The sequence below is a fragment of the Vulpes lagopus genome, chromosome 18 (genome assembly GCF_018345385.1).
Source record: "Vulpes lagopus strain Blue_001 chromosome 18, ASM1834538v1, whole genome shotgun sequence".
NCBI lineage: Eukaryota > Metazoa > Chordata > Mammalia > Carnivora > Canidae > Vulpes > Vulpes lagopus.
This window is the reverse complement of record NC_054841.1, coordinates 38,096,587-38,117,037: the sequence shown is the minus strand read 5'-3', so window position 1 is coordinate 38,117,037 and position 20,451 is coordinate 38,096,587. Positions and strand designations below refer to the sequence as shown.

At 40.8% G+C, this 20,451-nt stretch overlaps 1 protein-coding gene across 1 annotated transcript in view; it reads right to left on the bottom strand.

The window, feature by feature from the left end:
- LOC121477872 (ORM1-like protein 2) overlaps positions 1-15,844 on the bottom strand; it is a 69,104-nt gene extending 53,260 nt beyond the window's left edge. The window contains 1 exon segment of the mRNA XM_041732398.1: positions 15,689-15,844. Within this exon segment, the coding sequence (XP_041588332.1) occupies positions 15,689-15,844 (156 nt within the window).
- Positions 15,845-20,451: the final 4,607 nt, after the last annotated feature.

Here is a 20,451-nt window from a genome sequence, read left to right as displayed (position 1 = left end):
CCTTTTCATGATCCACTGGGAGTGGAGTATTCTTCCCACCCCATTGGCTTTGGGCTCAGATGGCCATTATTTTGGCCAATGGAAGGTGGTGACAGGATGCCCATTATAAGCTGAAGTTCTAAGAACTTTCATGGAAGCTTGAGAAAGCTCTTGCCCTGTTGACTGTTAGAACTTCCAGAAGAGATGAGTCCCACAGGACTAGTGGTCAGCTTGCCACTCCTGAGCAAGGAATAAATGTTTGCCATTGCAAGTTGCTGAATTTGGGGATTGTTTGCTATTAGGCATTATTGCAATATCTAATTAATATAAAGACTTTAAAGTTTCTTTTTTTTGAAGAAAGATTTTATTTATTTATTCATGAGTGACAGAGAAAGACGCAGAGACATAGGCAGAGGGAGAAGCAGGCTTCACATAGGGAGTCCAATGTGGGACTCAATCCCAGGATCTGGGATCATGCCCTGAGCCAAAGGGAGGCGCTCAACTGCTGAGCCACTCAGGTGTCCCAACTTCCAAGTTTCTTAAATTTACCTGGATTTTAGGTGGGTTTTTTTTTCTTTTGAGGTATGATTTGCATACAATAAAATGAATAAATTTTACTATTCTTATTGCATTTATGAACTTTGACAATGTTACACAGTCATGTAACTGCCACTCCAGACACACTATTGAACATTTTGCATCACTTCAGCGAATTCCTTCATGCCCCTTTAGCTATTCTACCCCCCACCCCGACTCAATAAGCAACTAAATGTGATTTTTATTACCGTAGTTTAGTTTTTCCTGCTCTTGGGTTTCATATGGTATAGTCTCTTTGTGTCTGGCTTCTTTTGATCAACAATGATTTTAAAGATTCATTCAGTTGTGTGCATAGGTAGTTAATTCTTGTAATTACCAACTAGTATTTCTTTCTTTTTTAAACAGATTTTATTTATTCAAAAATTTTATTTATTTATTTATTTATTTATTTATTTATTTATTTATGAGAGAAAGAGAGAGAGAGAGAGAGAGAGAGAGAGAGAGAGAGAGAGAGACCATGCACTAGATCACAAGTGAGGGAAGGGAAAGAGGGAGAGGGAGAGAGAGAATCTCAAGCAGACCTGGTGCTGAGCACAGAGCCCAATGGGGGGGCTCAATCTTAGGACCCTGAGATCATGACCTGAGCTGAAATCAAGAGTCAGTCAGTCAGTCAATCATTGAGCCAACCAGGTGTCCCCCAACTAGAATTTCATTGCATAAATATGCTACAATATACCATAATTTATTTCTATATTACCTGGAGATAGACAATTGGGTTGCTTCTGGATTTTGGCTATTATAAATCAAGCTGCTTTGTGTAGACATTTATTTGTATTTCTTCTTGGCAAATAGCTGGAAGTGGAGTTTTACTAGGTGATAGGGCAAATTATTTTCCAAATTGGTTAAACCATATTATCTTTGATTAACAACATATTACAATTCTAGTGCCTTTATATGCTTGCCGACACTTGGTGTTTCTGGTTCTTTTAATTTTAGCCTTTCCAGTGGATATCTAGTGTCACCTCACCATGGTTTTAATTTTCATTTCCCTGATGAGTAATGTCAATGAGCATCTTTTCATGTGCTTATTAGTCATTACTATATCTTCTTTTATAAGTGTCTAAGTCATTTGCCCATTTTTTAAATTTGATTTTTTGTCTTATAATTGAGTTGTAAGAATTCTTTATGTGCTCTGGGTACAAGTCCTTTATCAGGAATATGCATTACAAATAATATCTCTTAGGTCTTTCTGTTAATCTCTTAGAGCTGAGCATTGCAGTCTCTATTATTGTGGATTTGTCCATTTCTTCCCTTATATTAGGTTTTGCTCCATGTGTTTTGAAGTTCTGTGATTCAATATACCACTTGCTTAGAACTGTTACATCTTTGAGATAAATTTCTTTAATCATAATGAAATGTCCTTCTTTATCCCTTATAATACTGTCTTGAAGTTTACTTTGTCTGATATTAATATAGACACTCTAGATTTTGTTTGCTTATTGTTTGTATGTTAAATCCTCTTCCCTCCTTTTACTTGCAACCAGTTTGTGTCTTTATATTTAAAAGAGTCCTTTTAGACAATAAAAGTTGAGTCTTTCTTTTTTTGTCCTGCCAGTTACTGTCTTTCAATTTTTTCTATTTAAATTTAATATAGTTATTGCTGTAGTGGGTTTATGTCCACCATTTGATATTTATTTTTATTTTCTATTTGTCACATCTATTTTTTCTTTACTTCTCCCTTCCTGCCTTCTTTTGGGTGAGTCAAGTATTTTTTTTCAGTATTCCATTTTATTTCATATCTCAACTTTTTAATGCATACCTCTTTATGTTATATTTTGAGTGGTTGACCTGGATTATAAAAAAGCATTTTTAAATTATCACAGTCTTTTGCATGATAATCCTAATTTTTCATACACACTCTAAGATTTTACAACACAGTAATTAAATTTACTCCCCTCCCACCCTCTATGCTTTTGTAGTCATTTGTTCTTATCACTATATGCTATAAAGCTTAGAATATGCTCATTATTTTTGTTTCAGTCAAAAGACCTGAAAAATTAACTATAACATGATCATTTTGAAAGGGTTTTATGTTTACTCATGTGTTTGCTCTTTCTATGATTCCTCATTCCTTACGGGTGATCTATGTGTCCATGTGGCATTTTTCTTCTATCCATAAAACATCTTTTAGTTTGTCTTGTAGTAGAGATCTGTGTCTGTAGAGGAGTTCTCTTCCAACACCATGCTGGGGATGAAAGCAGCCTTGATTTTCCTCTCCCCTAGGAGGAGACTGTTACATTCTGCATTTTAGCTCATTCATTAGGCTTTTTTAAAAAATGTCCTCAGCTCTCTAAAGGGTTTGAAAAAATGATTTTAGAGCTTTTTGTTTTTGTATTCTTGGTTAGGGTGGGAGTGACAATGTCTTGCCACTTTCTTAATCTGCAACAGAAGTCTAGGATTTAGTTTGCTTGTTTTGAAGTGAGAAGTTTAAACTCCATTCATTTATTTGGCCCCAAAAACATTTCTAAGTAGTCTTTTCAGAAGCTTAGCATTCAAACTGTAGAGAAACATAAAGCTTTCCTTGCAATGAGTTCTTAGGATAAAGTTTTACATCTTTAATATGACTGTGAGCATCCCATTTTAACATGCTGACACTTTGTACTTCTCTACCTTGATGCTTGATAATTCTGGAGACTTTTTGCTATTTGTCTTCCTGATTTATTCTCAGCTGCAAAAAGGGACAGTCCACTTATTTTGGAATTATTGATCTGTGCTTTCATGTGCTTTACCTCCCACACCCTCTTTCCTAGCCCAGGCATCCATATTCAATCACCATTCTCTTTTCTTTCTCTTGAAAACATCTAAGACATCTCTTTCCTCCATATTCCAGCCCAAAATTCAAAAAGAAGTGTCATTTTTGGTTTATGTTTCATTATTCAACTGTTTCCAGGTTTGAAGTAACAAAGTAACTTCCAGGATAACCCTGTCTATGAACGTCTGGCATTCATTTTGATTGGTCAGTACCTGTGCATTGCTAATTATTAAATATTTTGTAAATTATTCTACCAGGATTGTCAGTACTTTGCATGGTGCCTCCTTTATAGTATATACTCAGTACATATTTGCTGAATATATTAAGGGCTTCCAGGATGATTGCATGGTATAGCAAGTTTTCCAGCTGCTAGCCTGTTCTATGAAAATGGGATCCAAAGACAAATGAGCCATCATCCCTGGCCTCAGTTGAGATCCATATGTGTATGTTGGACATCTACATCTTCCCATCCCAACATTTTGTTCAGGCCACTGCTGTGAACACCTACTATATTCCAGTGTATCTCTAGTGTACCTGCTACACCCCATGTCTCTTGCTTTTTTGCACCATTGTCAATACTCTCTGAATCCACTTTTGATTACTGGACAGACAGGACCTGGAGAATAAATACAACCCTCTTTTCAGGCAGATAATTCTAGTTACACATGACACAGTCCCTCAGAGGATCCCTAGTGGATGGAACCCAGTTGCCTACAATGTCAGTCAGTCAGTAATGACCTCTTAGATTGCCTTTCCCTCCCCTCATAATTCATTCTTCCCAACATCCACACCTGTTCCCTGGGATCACTTCTCAAAGTAAATTTCCTGAGTGCAAGCCATGTCTCTGATTTTTTTGGAAATCCCAAAGAAAGATAACTTGTAAACAAGTGATCACAGTACAGTATGATCAGTGTGTTAATAATCATTAGAATCATGAGAACTGGGGAATTCTTTTTCAAAAAATTACATTTGAAGTAGTCTTTAAGAATGAAGCAGAAGGCAGACAGAAAAGATGGAAAAAGGAATTCTATGTTGAGAGAAGAGTGTGAAAGTCAAGGATGGTAGCCAGCTTCTAAGATGGTCCCCAGGGATTCCAATCTCTTGGTATTCACACCTTTATGCAAACCTCTCCACCTTCCACATTGTACCAGGACTGACCTGTGTGATCCATAGGATAGAACAAAATTGCTGGTACGTTTTTTCTGAGATTAGGTGATAAAAGGCTTCAGCTTCTATCATGGACTCTGACCCTCTTGGTTCACATGCTTTGTAGGAATATAGCTGCCATGCCATGAGGACAGTCAGGCTACTTATGGAGAGGTCGCATGGTGAGAAACTGAGGTCTATGGGCAATAGTCAACAACAGCTCTCAACCACATGAGTGAGCCTGAGAGCAAGTGTTCTAGTCCCAGTCAGATCTTCAGATGATCGCAGCCTGGGCCACTAGCTTGACTACAATCTTGGAAGGAACTCAGACCCAACTAAGCCACTCTGAGACTAAGATAATGCATGTTTGGAATAAGTTATTATGCAACAATAAATAACCAATACAGAAAGAAATTGTGAGAAAACATGATGCACTTTGGAATTGCAAGTGGATTTTTTTTTTAGTTTTTTCCAACTCTAAAAATAATGATTGTATCATCAGTTAACATGGTTGAGATTAAGTGCATCATCTTTGGAGACAGACCACCACATTAAGTCCCTCCTTTGGTGTGTACTAACTTTGTGATCTTGGACAATCTGCTTGACTGCTAAACTTTAATTTTCTTGTTCATAATTTGGGATTGGAATTCATATATATCTCAAAGAACTGTGAAAGTTACATAAGCTGGTTTGTGTAAAGCTGTTATTATCTTTCTTACAGATGATAAACATACAGTAAATTTCAGCTATTATTATTTTTACAAAATGGTCCCCAGCCCCAAACCTCAATTACAAAGATAGGTTACAGAGTAAGGTGACAGTTTCCCTTTTCCTGGTTTTACTTATAGTCTCTCTTAGCCATTTTCAAGGATAGGTTCAACAGAAACTTTCTCCTGTTATTTTTAATCAACTTAGTTCCAGGAGTTTAAGAATTTGAAGTATAAAGGTATATTCAATACCTTTAATTAGTAACCACTAATACATTTCCCAAATGTGCCAACAAAAAGGTTGAAAGTAATCAGCTGATGAAAGGTTAATTAACTCAATCTTTTAGAGTTCAGAACAAGCTGGGCTACACTTCAAAAATATTTCATTTTGGATGGAGAGCCTTATGAGCAGAAATAAAAGAGCAGGAAAACTCAATCCAAACTAAGCTGAGAATACACAAACAAACACAAACCACAAAGCCATGACTAACAGCTTAGCCTTATTCCCTTTTCTCTCAAGACCTACCCACTCCCAAGGGGCATTGGTTCAGGGAATGCTGTGAGATGATACATTCTGAGGAAATGGTAAATCTAGTCCCTGTCCCTCTCAGGGCAGAACTAGGGATGGCAAAGCAGTGGGGAGAATGAGTCAGCATCCTGAGGCCAGTCAACTATCACATTAGCCATTAGACCAAATTTCTCTGGATGGTTCTGGCCTCTCCTTCTGCATCTGTTCCCCACCTCTCCCACCTTATCTGACCCCCCTAAACAGTCTATGTCTGGCAGGTATCCTTTCTCTCTGTCATCTCTACCTCATGAATTGAAATCACCAGACTGTTGCTCTTAGGGGTGTTTGTATGCTCAGTTCTTTTGTCTTCCCTGATAGAAGGATTTCAATCACCAGGGAGCAGTTGGGCAGATTTTTGTCTGGACATCAGTGAATCTCTCAGAACTCAGGAAATCATCCCCCAGGGTGGGCTATTACCAAGAGCATCTGAAGAGGCCTTATAGCAGGCAGGGCACAGCATGGCAAAGCATGGCATGGTCCACAGTGACAAGTCAGGAGGGGAGTACAACCTCTAGGAAAACAGACTAACATCTACAATCAGTAGGGAATTCAGTTAATCCCATTGATATTAGGGAATTCAATTTATAGAAAGTATTTCCCTCTTCCTTCTTTAAAAGCATAACATGAATAGCCTGGGATTCTTTGTGGTAGAATTTTGCCATTACATTAAATTAGCTGAACAAGGAAAATCTTCATTAACTTTTTTTCTTGTCTCTCACTCCCACTGTGATTATGTCTTGGGCTTCCCTGATTACTTATGATATCCACTGCAGTGCCAAGGTTACATAGGCAATACACATAAATGTGTGTCTCCAGGATGCATGTAATGGCCTCTGGCTTCCAACTTGGACAAAATGGTATTCCAGATGTTGAACTTGAAGAAATAGTACTAGTCTGTGTCCAGGACTTAGAATTTGAAGAAAAGATAAGGAAGTCTCTCCCTTTTTACTTTCCTTCTCGTCTTTATATCAGTCTAAAATGTTCTTTAGAGAGAAGAGAAGAGCCCCGGAAAAGAGTGAGAAAAGACTGAGGAGAGGTTAAATGGGGAAGTTCAGACTGGTGGGTACTCTGAAGGGGCTTGTTTCCTTGCAAGGAGCAGCAATGCAGCTGACAGAAGACACATGGGTGTTCTCCTCTCTCTGTATCCCCTCTTGCAGGTGCCATGGTGAGAAGTCACCTCTCAGCATGTGGAGAAAGAACAGTCTACTCTCAGGTTTTTTCCTGGATTTGTGGGGGCAGGCTTGAGTTCTGTGAGGCTGTAGTAGAAGTCTTTTGTTCCTTTGCCACTCTGTATCTGAGTAATCTTGGGAAAAAAACAATCCTGGAGGTCATGGATATCTATTTTCATTGATGTCGTGTGACTCACTGACTAATGCCATGAAAAACCTTCATGTCTTACTAGAAACCTCAAGGACAGAGTGTCATGCCTTAAGTGTGTTTTAGGGTGATCATCAACACCACTGGGGCCTTAGTGTAGTGGAACTAGCATTGCCTGGGTGCTGGAGGGGGGTGTCCACACTTGGCTATGACTCACTAGACTCTTCTGAGCCACCAGGTCCACTCATGGCAAATGAGGGCATCAGACTGGATGAGCTCATTCTCCCCTTGCTCCTCCATCAATGTGGAGATTTACTTTACATCAGCTCTTTATAGATTTAAATTATGTGGAGATGACAAATGTGTTTTAATGTTAGACCTCAACCTTTGGAATTAACTAACTTTCCAGGTCTTACTTTATCAAACTCAGGTCATGATCTGCAATTTTCTAACCAGCTTGTCCTGCTCAAATCATACCCAGCCAGTCTTAATTTATGATATCTCTACTGTTGGGGAAAAAATATGAGTAGTATCTACAGAAACTTGAAACACCATCAAACACTTGCTCTCATATACACACAGCTTTGGGCTCATCATATAAACCTCTACATCCAGATTGGGGAAGTGAATCATGAGGCCAGTGATGTAATACTAAATAGCTTTTGTTCATATTATGCTTTCAATGCGCCAGGTCCATGTGCCATGTGCTATACATATATATCACAACAACTCTATGAGGTGGGGTTTATTTTCTGCAATTGAGGAAGCACAGTGCAGGTAGGCAATCAGGCTGTGCTGGATATGGCCCCTGGATTCCTCCAGACACATACTCCCATCTTCCCTGTCCCTAGAATTCAGTTCCACTAAATCCATCATTAGCTAAGAGGAGAAAGGATACAGGCTTTGGAGTCACCCAGCCCCAGGTATGAGTTCTGGCTCCACTCCTTAGCTGTGTGATTTCTGGACTATTTCCCAACCTCCCTGAATTTCAGTTTCCTTCTCTGTAGAATGAAGGTAATTTCATGTACATGGCAAGTCACAGTGGGCTAAATAGGTTAATGACGGAGTCTGGCACAAGGAAGTTTTTCAGCTAATGCTGTTTTTCCCTTCCCTGCCTTCCATTTCCCATGTTCCTCTCTCCCCACTCTACCCAATGGATTTTGCTCCCTAGGTCATGTACTGTTTATTTCTTGTGCTTCCCTAGAAAGGAAAGTTATAGTTGCCTCTCTGTAAGCCCTTATCACTTTTTCTCTCTTTCCTACCCACGAGTATTTCCTTTCTGGATTCACCACTTTCCTTAGGCTGGGTTGCTCCAAATTTCACATTTTTTTGAGACAGCCCACGGGGATGCCATCCTGGGGCTCTGAACATCCTGGCCCTCCCTGCTCAGTACAATCACATCTCAGCATCTAAGAGCAGCCAGGTAACAGCAGCACAGACAAAAGTCAGAGGAGGTCACTGGATTCTAATTATAAATAAAACAAGCAGGAGTTGTATAATTAGGTTGGAAGGAACAGAGATACAGCTGTTTTAAGGGTTGTGACCCAAGCTGACAAAAGACAGGAAAACTTATGGAAGCAGATGCCTCATCAACCTTGCTTTTGAATGGCCTGGTTTGGGGGCCTGATACATTGTTCCCCTTTAAGGTATTTTGAGCTTCTAATTTCTGAATTTTCATTTTTAAGGCATTCACAGAACATTATACCTGGGAGACTGATAGACTCCTTTGAAACTTAAATAACCCAAAGGAGCCATCCAAACCTGTGGGTAGGATATGTATTCATGCATTTTTAAAAAGGCATATTATATACATCAGAGACTTGGATGGCTCATTAGGAAGGGTTTGGTGGAGTATGTAATTCAGGATTTAATGTGCTGTCCATGGACTAAGCTTATCAGGGCTGTGCTAAAGCTGTTTTATTTTACTTTATTTTCCACAGTAACATTGAAAGCCTAAAGCATTTACACAAAATGACTGACTAATCATTTGCATAGTTTCATTTTTGAAATCTAAGCCTTTTTCAAGTTAGATGAAAACCAGATGTACCTGAAGCCAATATACCTTCCATGAAACTTAAATAACCTTGGTAAAATTCTTCCTTTTCTTCTTTTGATTTACACATAAGCTAGGAATGAGTTATTTTAATTTTTGTCTCTGGGGTATTTTCTGTGCTTGGATCTGTACAGTGCAACTTTCGAGAATCCTCATAGGAAGCAAATTTAAGTTGGATTACACTTTACAAGCATTTGTCAATATCTTATTCTTTAGCATATTAATTATACTTTATATTTTCTAGGGTTTAAAAAAAGAAGGTGGTGAGCCGGATTTAGAAGGAAGCCAATGTGATGACCAAGCTTTGGGGAACCATATATTCAAGATATGAGAGGAGTAATCGGATTTGGGGGGAGACATATCTCAACTCTCTGCATCTTGTGTGCAGCTCTGTATTTTCCTTCGCCCCTGCACATCACACCTCTTTCCTTCATTTCTCTTCTGCCAAAATTTGTAAACATAAGACATATTTCTCCCTCTGTTGCTGTCCCAATTGGCCAGAAATATTCAAACTACTAGTGGGTCCATATGGCTATTGAGCATCACTGAACTTTTTTTTTTTTTTTTGGACCTCAGAGAGCTGTTAAGAAAAGCAAATTCAGTTTTCCTGTGGAGAAGAAATCACTCCTCCTAGTGTATGGAGAATGGGTCATATTGAGGGTGCTTCCAAGACCCGAGAGAGCCATCAGCTCTTCACCCAGAGCCTCCTGACATCCTGAGGGTATTGTAGTGGTGAGAGAAGGTGCAAGGAAAGGTATATTTCTATGTATGTATGTATGCATTCATTCATTCACTCATTCATGTATTTATTTGGAAAAGTTTATTTTTAAAGCAGTATTTAAGAAGCAACATAAAGGGCTTCCAAGCTATTTAATGACTGTAGAGAAACATGCTTCATTCGCAATATGAAGGGACGTGTAGGAAAATTCCTTTCTCTAGGTAGAACTGGGCAGTAGTTTGGGTTTTCTTTAACCCATTGTTTCTGATAGCACAAGCTGAAGCATCATGTTGTGTGTAGCAAGAAAGTGAAAGGGGAGAGAATAATTCATTGAATATCTGCTAGTGCCAACCAAGTGGATCACTGTGCTAGGAATGTTACATATATCAGTTATTTTGTCCCTCACCACCCAACGAGGTGATCATGATTACCCCTCCTTACAAGTAAAGCAATTGAGAGCAGCCCTGGTGGCGCAGCAGTTTGGCGCCATCTGCAGCCCGGGGTGTGATCCTGGTGACCCTGGATCCAGTCCCACATCGGGCTCCCTGCATGGAGCCTGCTTCTCCCTCTGCCTGTGTCTCTGCCTCTCTCTCTCTCTCTCTCTCTCTTTGTCTCTATGAATAAATAAATAAATACAATCTTAAAAAAAAAACAAGTAAAGCAATTGAGATAAAAGGTGAGGAACTTGACCCAGGATAACATGGCAGGCTAGCAGTTGTTACCCACAACTAACTAGCTCTATGACCTATTCCAACTCACAGGTATCTCTGTCTCATTTTTGTCCCTTGTTTAATGAGCGAGTTGGACAAGGGCTCTTGTGAATCATGGAAGGATGGTTCTGGACTCTAACATTCCATGTATTTTCTGTGCATTCTGTGTTCCTTTCCAGAAGCAAAGGCTAGTGCCTATATACCCTTCTGGTAGAAGCAAAGCGTGCTTGAGGGAGCCCAAAGTGACGTGTGGGACCTCTGCTGTTAGGACTTGGGGGAGCCATAATAAAGAAGGTTTTTCTAGTTCAGTCTGAAGGACATGAGAGATCAGGTTATGAGCTTTTGGAAAGCAAAGTAATTGCATGTTACTTTGCACCAAAGTCACGAGTGTGAGATTTGTGGTCAGCTCTTGGTTTCTTCTCAGATGCCCTGACACTTTTTTTTTTTTTTTTTAGTTAGACAAGATACCATGTCCTTGTACTTAATTTCAAATGGTTAAAGTAGCTATATCTTGTTGCCTGTTCTCCATCTTTCTTTAGTCCTTTCTAGCCTTTTCTCCAAATTTCCTCTTACCTCTGGCCTCATTTATTTTGAATAAAGCTCTCTGATAGGGAACACCTGGGTGACTCAGCAGTTGAGCATCTGCCTTTGGCTCAAGGTGTGATCCTGAAGTCCTGGGATTGAGTTCCACATCAGGCTCCCTGCGTGGAGTCTGCTTCTCCCTCTGCCTATGTCTTTGCCTCTCTCTCTGTGTCTCTCATGTGTCTCTCTAAATAAATAAAATCTTAAAAAAAAAATCTCCAATATATCCCAAGATTACTTTGCTACTCTTAAAACAGCAATCCAGGGTTTATAGTTGGAATGAAAAGTTACAGTTTCATGTGGAGGACGTGAGAGCAACATCATTTGAAATAGTCCTCTCCTGAACTCCAAAGTGTTGAGAGCAAGCGTCTCCATTTAGAACCCTGGAGTGACCTATTTTATTATTTTATTTTGTTGTTTATTATTATTATTATTTTGGAGTGAATTATTTTAAAGTACATTTTCTGCAAACACTATGGGCTATGGTTATTGGTATGTTTGACTAACAATCTTCAGTTCAGAAGAAACACTGAGCTCAGCTCACCCTCTAATATATTAACAGACAATTCTGTCCCTTGTGTAACTAACCTCCTTTATTTTTCTTTAGCTTGTGTGACGATTGTCCCTGAAATTAGAAAAGTAATCTATTTATAGAATAATTCATTTGTGATTTTATTAATTCCTGGGCCGGGCTCTTCTATCTTTTGCAATATATGGGTAAGGCTAAGAATTTTCCAGAAATGTTTTAAAAAAATCTATGACCACAGTTGAAAAGCACAAATTGAGGGTTTATTCTGAGCTAGATACCAAGTTGCACACAGAAGGCAGAGCTGAGTAAAGCATTGTTTATCCCCTCAAGGGATTTACATGCTTGTAGACAAATCCACAATTTGCTGCTATGAAAAACCTCCTGGGGTAGTGTTGTGGGGTTCAATGTGAAGGGGATAGAGGTGTTTGAGGTGTTTGGTGGTGACACCATTAGCTGCTTTCTATCTCAGAGAGTTGCTGCCGGTGGGGATGTTATCCTCTGTGGAGACTTGAAGGTATGGAAGCCACATCCATCTTTTCCCTGTTATTATTCCTGTGGAGAAATGGTCTGTGCTCCTATCAAAGGCCAAGTCCTGTCCTCAGAGTTCAGCATCTAATCTCCTCCTGCCTTGAAAAGGATTAAAAATATCTAACAGACTTATTGAGGTAAAATTGACATTTTGTTTCTGTGTTATTTGATTTCTCAGTAACCCTGGGTGCAGTTAGCCATTCTTCCTGGGATAGCTTCCTGTCACCTTGGCTACAGAGACATTATCCCCTTCCTGGATGCCCCTTCCTCTCTCCCCACCAGAGGAGCCACTTTCACTGTACCCAAAGACTAAGAATGGAGCCAGTGTATTTTCCCTCCTTTTTCTCTCTTTCCCTAAGTGATCTAATCCTTTCTCATAATTCTATTTATTTTTATTTTATTTTTTAAGATTTTTATTTATTTACTTGAGGGAGAGAGAAAGAGAGAGAGCATGCACAGAGGGAGAGGGAGAGGGAGAGGGTGAGGGAGAGGGAGAGGGAGAGGGAGAGGGAGAAGCAGTCTCCCTGCTGAGCAGAGAGCCTGACATGGAGCTCAATCCCAGGACCCTGAGATCATGACCTGAGTTAGGCAGCTGCGTGACTGGTGACTGCGTCACCCAAGATGCCCCTTTTTCATAATTTTAAATACCATCTTATAATGATAGTACCCAACTTCAGCTCTAAGTCAGATCTTTCCTTTGGGCTTTAGTCTTACTTATTTAACTGCCTATGTGCTACTTCCATTTGGATATCTCACAGACATCGGAGATATAATTGTCTAAATGGAATGATTGCTTTCCACCCTCCCCTCACACCTGTTACTGTTTTCATGATTGGTGTTAAACAAACAGCCCTCAGTAGCTCACACCAGAAGTCTAGGAATTCATCTGTGACTTATTCCCTCCTTCTCCATGTAGGATCATCAGTGATTCTGGTGGCTCTGTTTAATAAATGTCTTGGACCTGACCATCTCTTGCCATCTCCCTTAGCATACCTTTGGCTGTGACAATCATGATCTTCATCTGGATTAACGCAACTGTCCTCGCTGCTCACATTCCAGCAGTGATCTTAGCATGCAAATCTCATGTTCCCATTTCGACCTTACATAAGCTTCCTCAGTTGTGCTCTTTTTCTTATATCCACCCCTCCATAACAGGCAAAAAAGAAAAAAGGAAAAGGGCAACTTTTTTCTTCCCATGCATGAAGATGATCATTCCTCTTTGTTGTTTGTGAGTCTACTTTTTTATTCTTGCTTCTTACCTTGTGAGGGTTTTCCAAAAGGAAGAAGACAAGCTTCCTCCTTGAAAGAAATTTGGGTGAATTTTTCAAAGTGATACAGTGTTAATAAAATCAGAAATAGGAAAAAAAATTAAAAAAAAAATAAAAAAAATCAGAAATGGGAAGGAACTGAAAAGGTCTGCTGAAAGGTTCTGCCTTCCATTCACCAATTTTCCGTGAGTCAATCTGCCATTAAGAGCAAAATTTATTTTCACTGCAATAATGATGTCAATGCCACTGATTCAAGTGCAACATATTTCAAGGAAGGCAGATTCTGTAATACAAGGGTGAGAATGCACTGTGTTTATCTAGATTCTCCCTATGACTGGCCTTCCCCTTCATTTAAATCTCACTGCCACTGGGAAAGGATGGATTTGAGCCTGGCTCCCATATGGAAAGTAATTGATATTCTTCCTCACACTGGGCTGGATAATTTAAAAATTAATATACTGTGCAGACAGAAGTGCCTAAAGGTTACAGAGACTGACTGGTAAGCTGCAAGCATTTGAATCTGCCAAGCAGAATAAGAAGTAGATAAAGCTAAATTACAGACCTATTAAAAATAAATTAGTGGTGTCGAAAAAGCAAATTAAGATGCAGATAATCAATCTAATTTCAGGGTCTCTGGTGAGTGTTAATGCTTAATCCTTCTCATGTTTGATGAAGCCATCTATTAATTAAAAATATTTATATAAAAACGAGACTGCACAAGGTCTGTATTTCAAGAGGGACCAACTTCAACTAATGTGATTCTTAGAAGATGGCCCTGATTTTATAGTGGAAGGCAAGGCCTGCTTTCATGCCATCTAAACTAGAGCCCAATTTTCTAAAATATCTTTGCCAGCTGGAGAGAGCATTTGTCCTGCTTTCTGCCACTTCCATTTTTGTCCACTTTCTCTTCTAGCTTCTTGTGACCAGTTCTAAACCATCCACCCTACTTCCTTCTGCTCTACCATTAATTTTAATGCATGGGTGGGAGCTGAACATCAAAGCAAAGAGTTGGATTTGTAACTAATTTTGGAGAGGAAAGAGGTCCAATGGGCAGTGAGACTGTGAGCTAGGAGAAGGGAAGATACATTCAGAGAGATGGGGGTGTGGCAGGATGCCAAGTCCTTGAGCAAGCCTACAGGAAGGAATTATGGAGAATTTGAAGTCTTATGTGTATTAGCAGATATGAAACCCATGGGTCAGATGAAAGAATGGATCTTAATGCAATTTTTAATCTGATATCTTCTTGCTTTCCTTCTACTCAGTACACCACAGAAGAGGTTTACACACAGGTGCCAGAAGCATGGAACCAAATGACAATTAACCTTTCACATCTATTCCTCTCACCCAACTTCTGAGGCCAGGTCAGAGAATAACTTAGCAGGGAGGCCACACAGACCTGTGTCCTGCACACTGGTCCTTCTGGAGTTAAAGCTCACAGTTTTGTGGCATGGGAATAAATAGAGCAAAGGAAGCCAATACTGCTGCTGTATCTCACTGCCCTACTTTGTAGCAAAAAGGGATTGAGTCAGAGGCTGGAATCAAAGGAAATCTTCCTAGCCTGCTGAAGGCTTACTCCTGCAACTCTAGTGTGTGCTAATAATGGTAGGAAGAATAGTAGAAGGCTACATGCAGATTTTTGGTCCTTTTAACTCACTTTTTAGTTAAAAATGTCATATGACACACAGGAAAAAGAAAAAAAAAACTTTAAAAAAAGGTGTAAGTATAGAGTGAAAAGCCAGTCTTCTCATATTAGGCCAGGTTTGATTTTCACAGAGAAAAGGTGCTTTGCACTGGAAAGAAAGAAAAAAAAGAAAGAAAGAAAGAAAAAAAAAGAAAGAAAGAAGAAAGAAAGAAAGAACGAAAGAAAGAAGAGGGAGGAAGTGACTTGCAGCTCTGACTAAACACAGCTGGCAGGCACTCTGGATGAGCCCTGACCTCTGGCCCAAGCCATGCTTATTGCTAACCTCTCACATGGTGATGTTGTTAGGAATGGTCACCCATGGGTCTCTATTAGCTGTCTCTGGGGAAGCGCTGTGCCTACCTCTACCAGCCCCCTGCATCTTGACTCCATCCAGTGATCGCAGGCCACGGGATTTTCCTACTCAGTGAGTTTGACACCTGAGAATGTTCAGTTTAGTACTGTATTTTGTACAGTCTGTACAACAACAATGACAACAACCACAGCAGCAATGAACAAGTCAGTAATTATTTTTTTCCCTCAGTCCTTAATTTACCTGGAGGAAGTAGTGCATTCCTGGGCAGGTCCCAGCCATGGCATCAAATCTAAAGATCTCCGGCTGCTCCGCCCACTCTGGTTTCACAATGTTCTCTCCGTGGTGTGCGTGCTGCTGCAGACGAACAGTGCCGATAAGAGTGCAGAGGAGCTGCATTTCTAATAGACCACAGCACTATTTTTATGTTTATGTATTTTTGTGCTTCTCTATATATGTGTGCATAAAAGCAATGCCACTGCTTTGTGGCAACTTGGAGATGAAGGTATCTGCCTGGAGATTGACAGGTGACTCAGCCTAAAACTTTACTTCTTCGCAATTTCCCTGAGGGCTTCTGCAACTTTAAAGCAAAAGAGAAAGTTTATTTCAGTGTGCAGGAACATCCACGTCGAATTGCTATTTACAATTTAGAGATGGCCCCGGCCTCTGTTTTCAGCAATGGAAGGTATATCTCATAACTGCTAGAAGTGGGATTTATGTCACATGGCACCTTGTCCTTATATCTTTTTGCTCTTTGCTGCTGTGACCTGACCACCTCATGCTTGGGTCATGTGAACACTTCAGTCATTAGAATCTGATGCTTCTTAAAGAAAATTAAGAAATGAAAGAGGCAAGGAGTTCCCTTTGTCCCTCCAGAGTCATTCTCTGTCCTTCCTTTTGCTCCAGGAAACTGACTTTGACAGATTACTTCCCTCAAACACCCTTGTTCTTCGGTTTCCTGTTGTGTCCACTATAGAGAGGCACTGGTAGGAGATCTTAGGGGAAAAGATTGGGGTCAAAACATCAGCCAGTGTGGATCCCTGTGTGGCTCGGCGGTTTAGCATATGCCTTCGGCCCCGGGCGTGATCCTGGAGACCCGGGATCGAGTCCCATGTCGGGCTCCCTGCATGGAGCCTGCTTCTCCCTCTGCCCGTGTTTCTGCTTCTCTCTCTCTCTCTGTATCTCTTATGAATAAATAAAATCTTAAAAAAAAAACCCCACACATCAGCCAGGATAGGTTGGTCTCTTTCCCCAGCTATAGCACCCACCAGCGTTCTGGTCATGCTCCTTCTTAGTGCTCCTTCTTTATGTGCTATCAGCTTCCCTCTGCTGCAATCCTTGGGTGCTTTGCCAACCACAGCTGGCTTCCTGAAACCTGTCTCCACTTCTGTAAGTAGTCCTTTTATTAAATGTTCTCTGTTACTAGTTTGACTATCTACCTGTGTTCTGCTGGGTCCCCAAGTGAGGGAGCTGTCATACCTATTAGGAAATTGACTTCTAAGTGGGGGTGAACTCCAGGACAGGCTGAAGGCTTATAAAACAGCAAGAAGTTCTGGCCTCGTGATGAGTCCTAAGTCCAGGATTTCTGAAGTCCTCATGTCTGGATTTATGATTTTTTTTTTAATCACCCATTGATATATCTCGTTGGGATTTAAACAGTAAGAAAATATTAAAGGGCAGGTGGCAGTCTAGTTACAATGTTCAATTTGAGTTTAGAGAAATGTGGATTCAAATCCTAGTTTTGATAGTTTTTACAGATGCTTGTCCTTTCTGAAACTGTTTCTTTACAGATGAAAGGGTGTAATCCTACCCCATTCATACTGGGTTCTTGTGAAGAGTGGAGATTATGGCTGTAAAATAATAGCACAGCAGCAGGAATGCCTCTTTCAAGGCACCTTTGCCCTGCCATAGCCCTGTCTCTACATACATACACGCACACACACACCCCCACACACTCACACACGCACACACATACACATGTGCGAGCACACACACTTAGCATTTTCCCCCCAAATCTATCTTGGCTTTAGCCTCAATAAGAGAATTATTGTATCCAGAAAACGCAGCCTGATGGAGTAGGTACTATCACCGTAGTGGTTTTGCAATGTGTCAACTAGACCAGGCTGAACTCTATCCCCTAATTCCTTTTCCTGCATGGTTCTCTCTCCAAGAGAGAAGTGGAGTGTGGAAGTGAGGTGCAGCCGTATTGGAGTTCACCTCAGCCATGGAGGCCTGCAACTGCTCCACCATCCCGTGACCCTCCTGGGGCTTGTCTGTCTCAGGGACTGGGTGTGCATGTTTAGCAGCATGACAAAAGGTTTCTTTCTTTCTTTCTTTCTTTCTTTCTTTCTTTCTTTCTTTCTTTCTTTTTTTGACAAAAGGTTTCTGCAGGCACCAAACCTCTAAGGTCAGAGGCGGTAAGAAATGCCATACATTTCTCGCCGGTAGGTCCCATTTTGTTTCTCGCTCTCCTCCACCTTACAAACATCTTCCCTTCCCAGCTGCTGGATGTACAATGGATTTTAACTTCTGGCGTCAGACTCAGACCTGTAATGCACACACACACAGACACACACACAGACACACACAGACACACACAGACACACACACACACACACACACACACCAGAAACTAAGAACAAGGCTTCAGGTTCACTTGAACTCTGTTTTTTGGCTGAAGCAAGGAATGGCCTCTTAACTTGTAGTACTTCCACAATTAAAGGTAGAGGCATCCAGACCTGCTTAAAATTCAGCCAGTCACTGGTGTCATTGCTCACTTCCTGTTTTTGGGTGGTGGAAAGAGGCATGGGCGGTGTGGCTGAATGGTCAGAGGCCACTCTGAGAAGTTAGATCCTCATATCTGTAAGCACCCAGCACTGATATATCTGACTGGGATTGACACTGGCTACATTTATGCACTCTCAGCGCTTGCAGCTCACCTGCCTCTGCCTCCCTTGCCTGGACACCCTCCAGGAGCCAATGCTGGGGCAGGAAGGAAGCATGGCAAGGTGTTTAGAAGTGATGTTTAAAGGCTCTCAGGAATGAGCAAACTGTGGGAACCCAGCCTTCTGTTGAGTTATCGAAATATCCCCAGTCATGCAGGAAGAAACATCATCTTGTTAGGGTGGAATCATATATGGAGATAGTTACCCTTTTTTGTTGTTTTTGTTTCTTCCTTTCACTGTTTTCCTCCTTTCCCTCCAGTCTTGCAGATGACTGTTGCCTCCAAGGAGGGATATAAATGGGAAGGTCAGGAAACCAGAAATAGCCTGCGGCTCTCCTAGGCTTTTGTGTTCTAAAATACTACACAATTAGGGAAAGTGAAGATTTGCAACTAAGAAAAAGAAAGGACTAAAGCTTTGCTCTCACCTTCAGACTAGAAAAGTCTAGTATTGAGAGAGGGGAAAGTAGTGGGACAGGATCTGCAGGAGCCTTCCAGGAATGCTTTTGGAAGGTGGCCATGCCCTGGCGAGAAAGTGGTGAAGTGGTACACTTCGGAGAAAAGCACCATATAGCCTTGAGGAAAGGTTCCTGGATCCCTACTATCACTCTTAGACAACTGGGGCCAGTCAGCTCCCTGAACAAGGGGGAAGACCTTCTCTGCAATAGCCTGAGTGCAAGGATGCCATCCCTTCCTACTCCTCACCATGTTAGGACCCTACACAGATGTTTTCTGCCAATATTTTGGGATAATGAGAACATGATAAGACTCAGCTCTTATATTGCAGGCATAATGTGCCAGCCACAGTTCTAATCACTTCTCATACATTGACTCATTCGATTGTCATGAAAACCCTGTAAAGTGGCATCTTATGACCCATTTTACAGGTGAGGAAACTGAGACCACACAGCCAGCATTGAAACCTAGACCGTTTAGCTCTAGGATCCATGCTTGAGCTATGGTTGTCAAAGACAGTGATTGTTATTTTTTTAATTTTTAAAAAGATTTTATTTATTTATTCATGAGAGACACAGAAAGGCAGAGACACAGGCAGAGGGAGAAGCAGTCTCCATGCAGGAAGCCCAACATGGGACTTGATCCCTGGTCTCCAGGATCACGCCTTGGGCTGAGGGTGGTGCTAAACCACTGAACCACCTGGGCTGCCCATCATGGTGATTATTTCTTGTTCATATATCTGAGTTTGTAGGTATAAATTCATACCAACTTAACAGGTAACCATGTTTGGAATTAATATATTTTATCTTGGCAATTACAAAAGGAGAGAATCATGTGCTTTGCCTGAAGGTAGAAGCAAGAGATGTATAACAAGATATGCTGATAAATCTTTGGCAGCCTCACAGGGGTCAGAAGTGAGAACTTAAGATTCTCAGAATCCTGTCTGTGGCTTCAACAGTATCATGCTCTCAGCTAAGTGTCTGGAACATAATAAGCCCCCAATAAATATCAGCCACTTTAATGATTATGATGACGATTATGGTTATTATCATCCCAGAGAAGGCTGCACACAGCCAATTTGCCTGCACAGAATGACTGCCCTCTGGATCCATATTTCCCTTCACAGGACTGGATTCATCAGAGGTCATCACGGCGGTTACTCCACTCCGGGCAAGAGTGCCCAATCCTTAATCTGCTTCTCCCTCCAGTAGAGGATGAACACAATCTGATCCTGGAAATTAAGAATTTGGTGTGCAATCCCTTCCAAAAGTATTTGCATTTAAAAGGAGAGAGTCGTGCTTAACAAAAATGAAAGCATATTTAATGATGTGATCACAGGATTCCGTAGAGTATTTAATGGTGGAATAGCAGGATTCAACAGCTGGCATATAGTGGGATAACCGTGATCTCTCAGGTCTTCCCTATGACCAAGTGCATGATCCCCACATTCTCCTTACTGTCTGCTTTATAGATAAGGCCCAAGAGCTGAAAGGTGGTTTTACATGGGGGAAACTGTGAAGACAAAAAAAATTAATTGGATGATACCCAATTAAAAATGTTAAAGCCTCATGAAGTCTGCTGGGAAGTAGCTCTGTTTCCACAGAGCAAA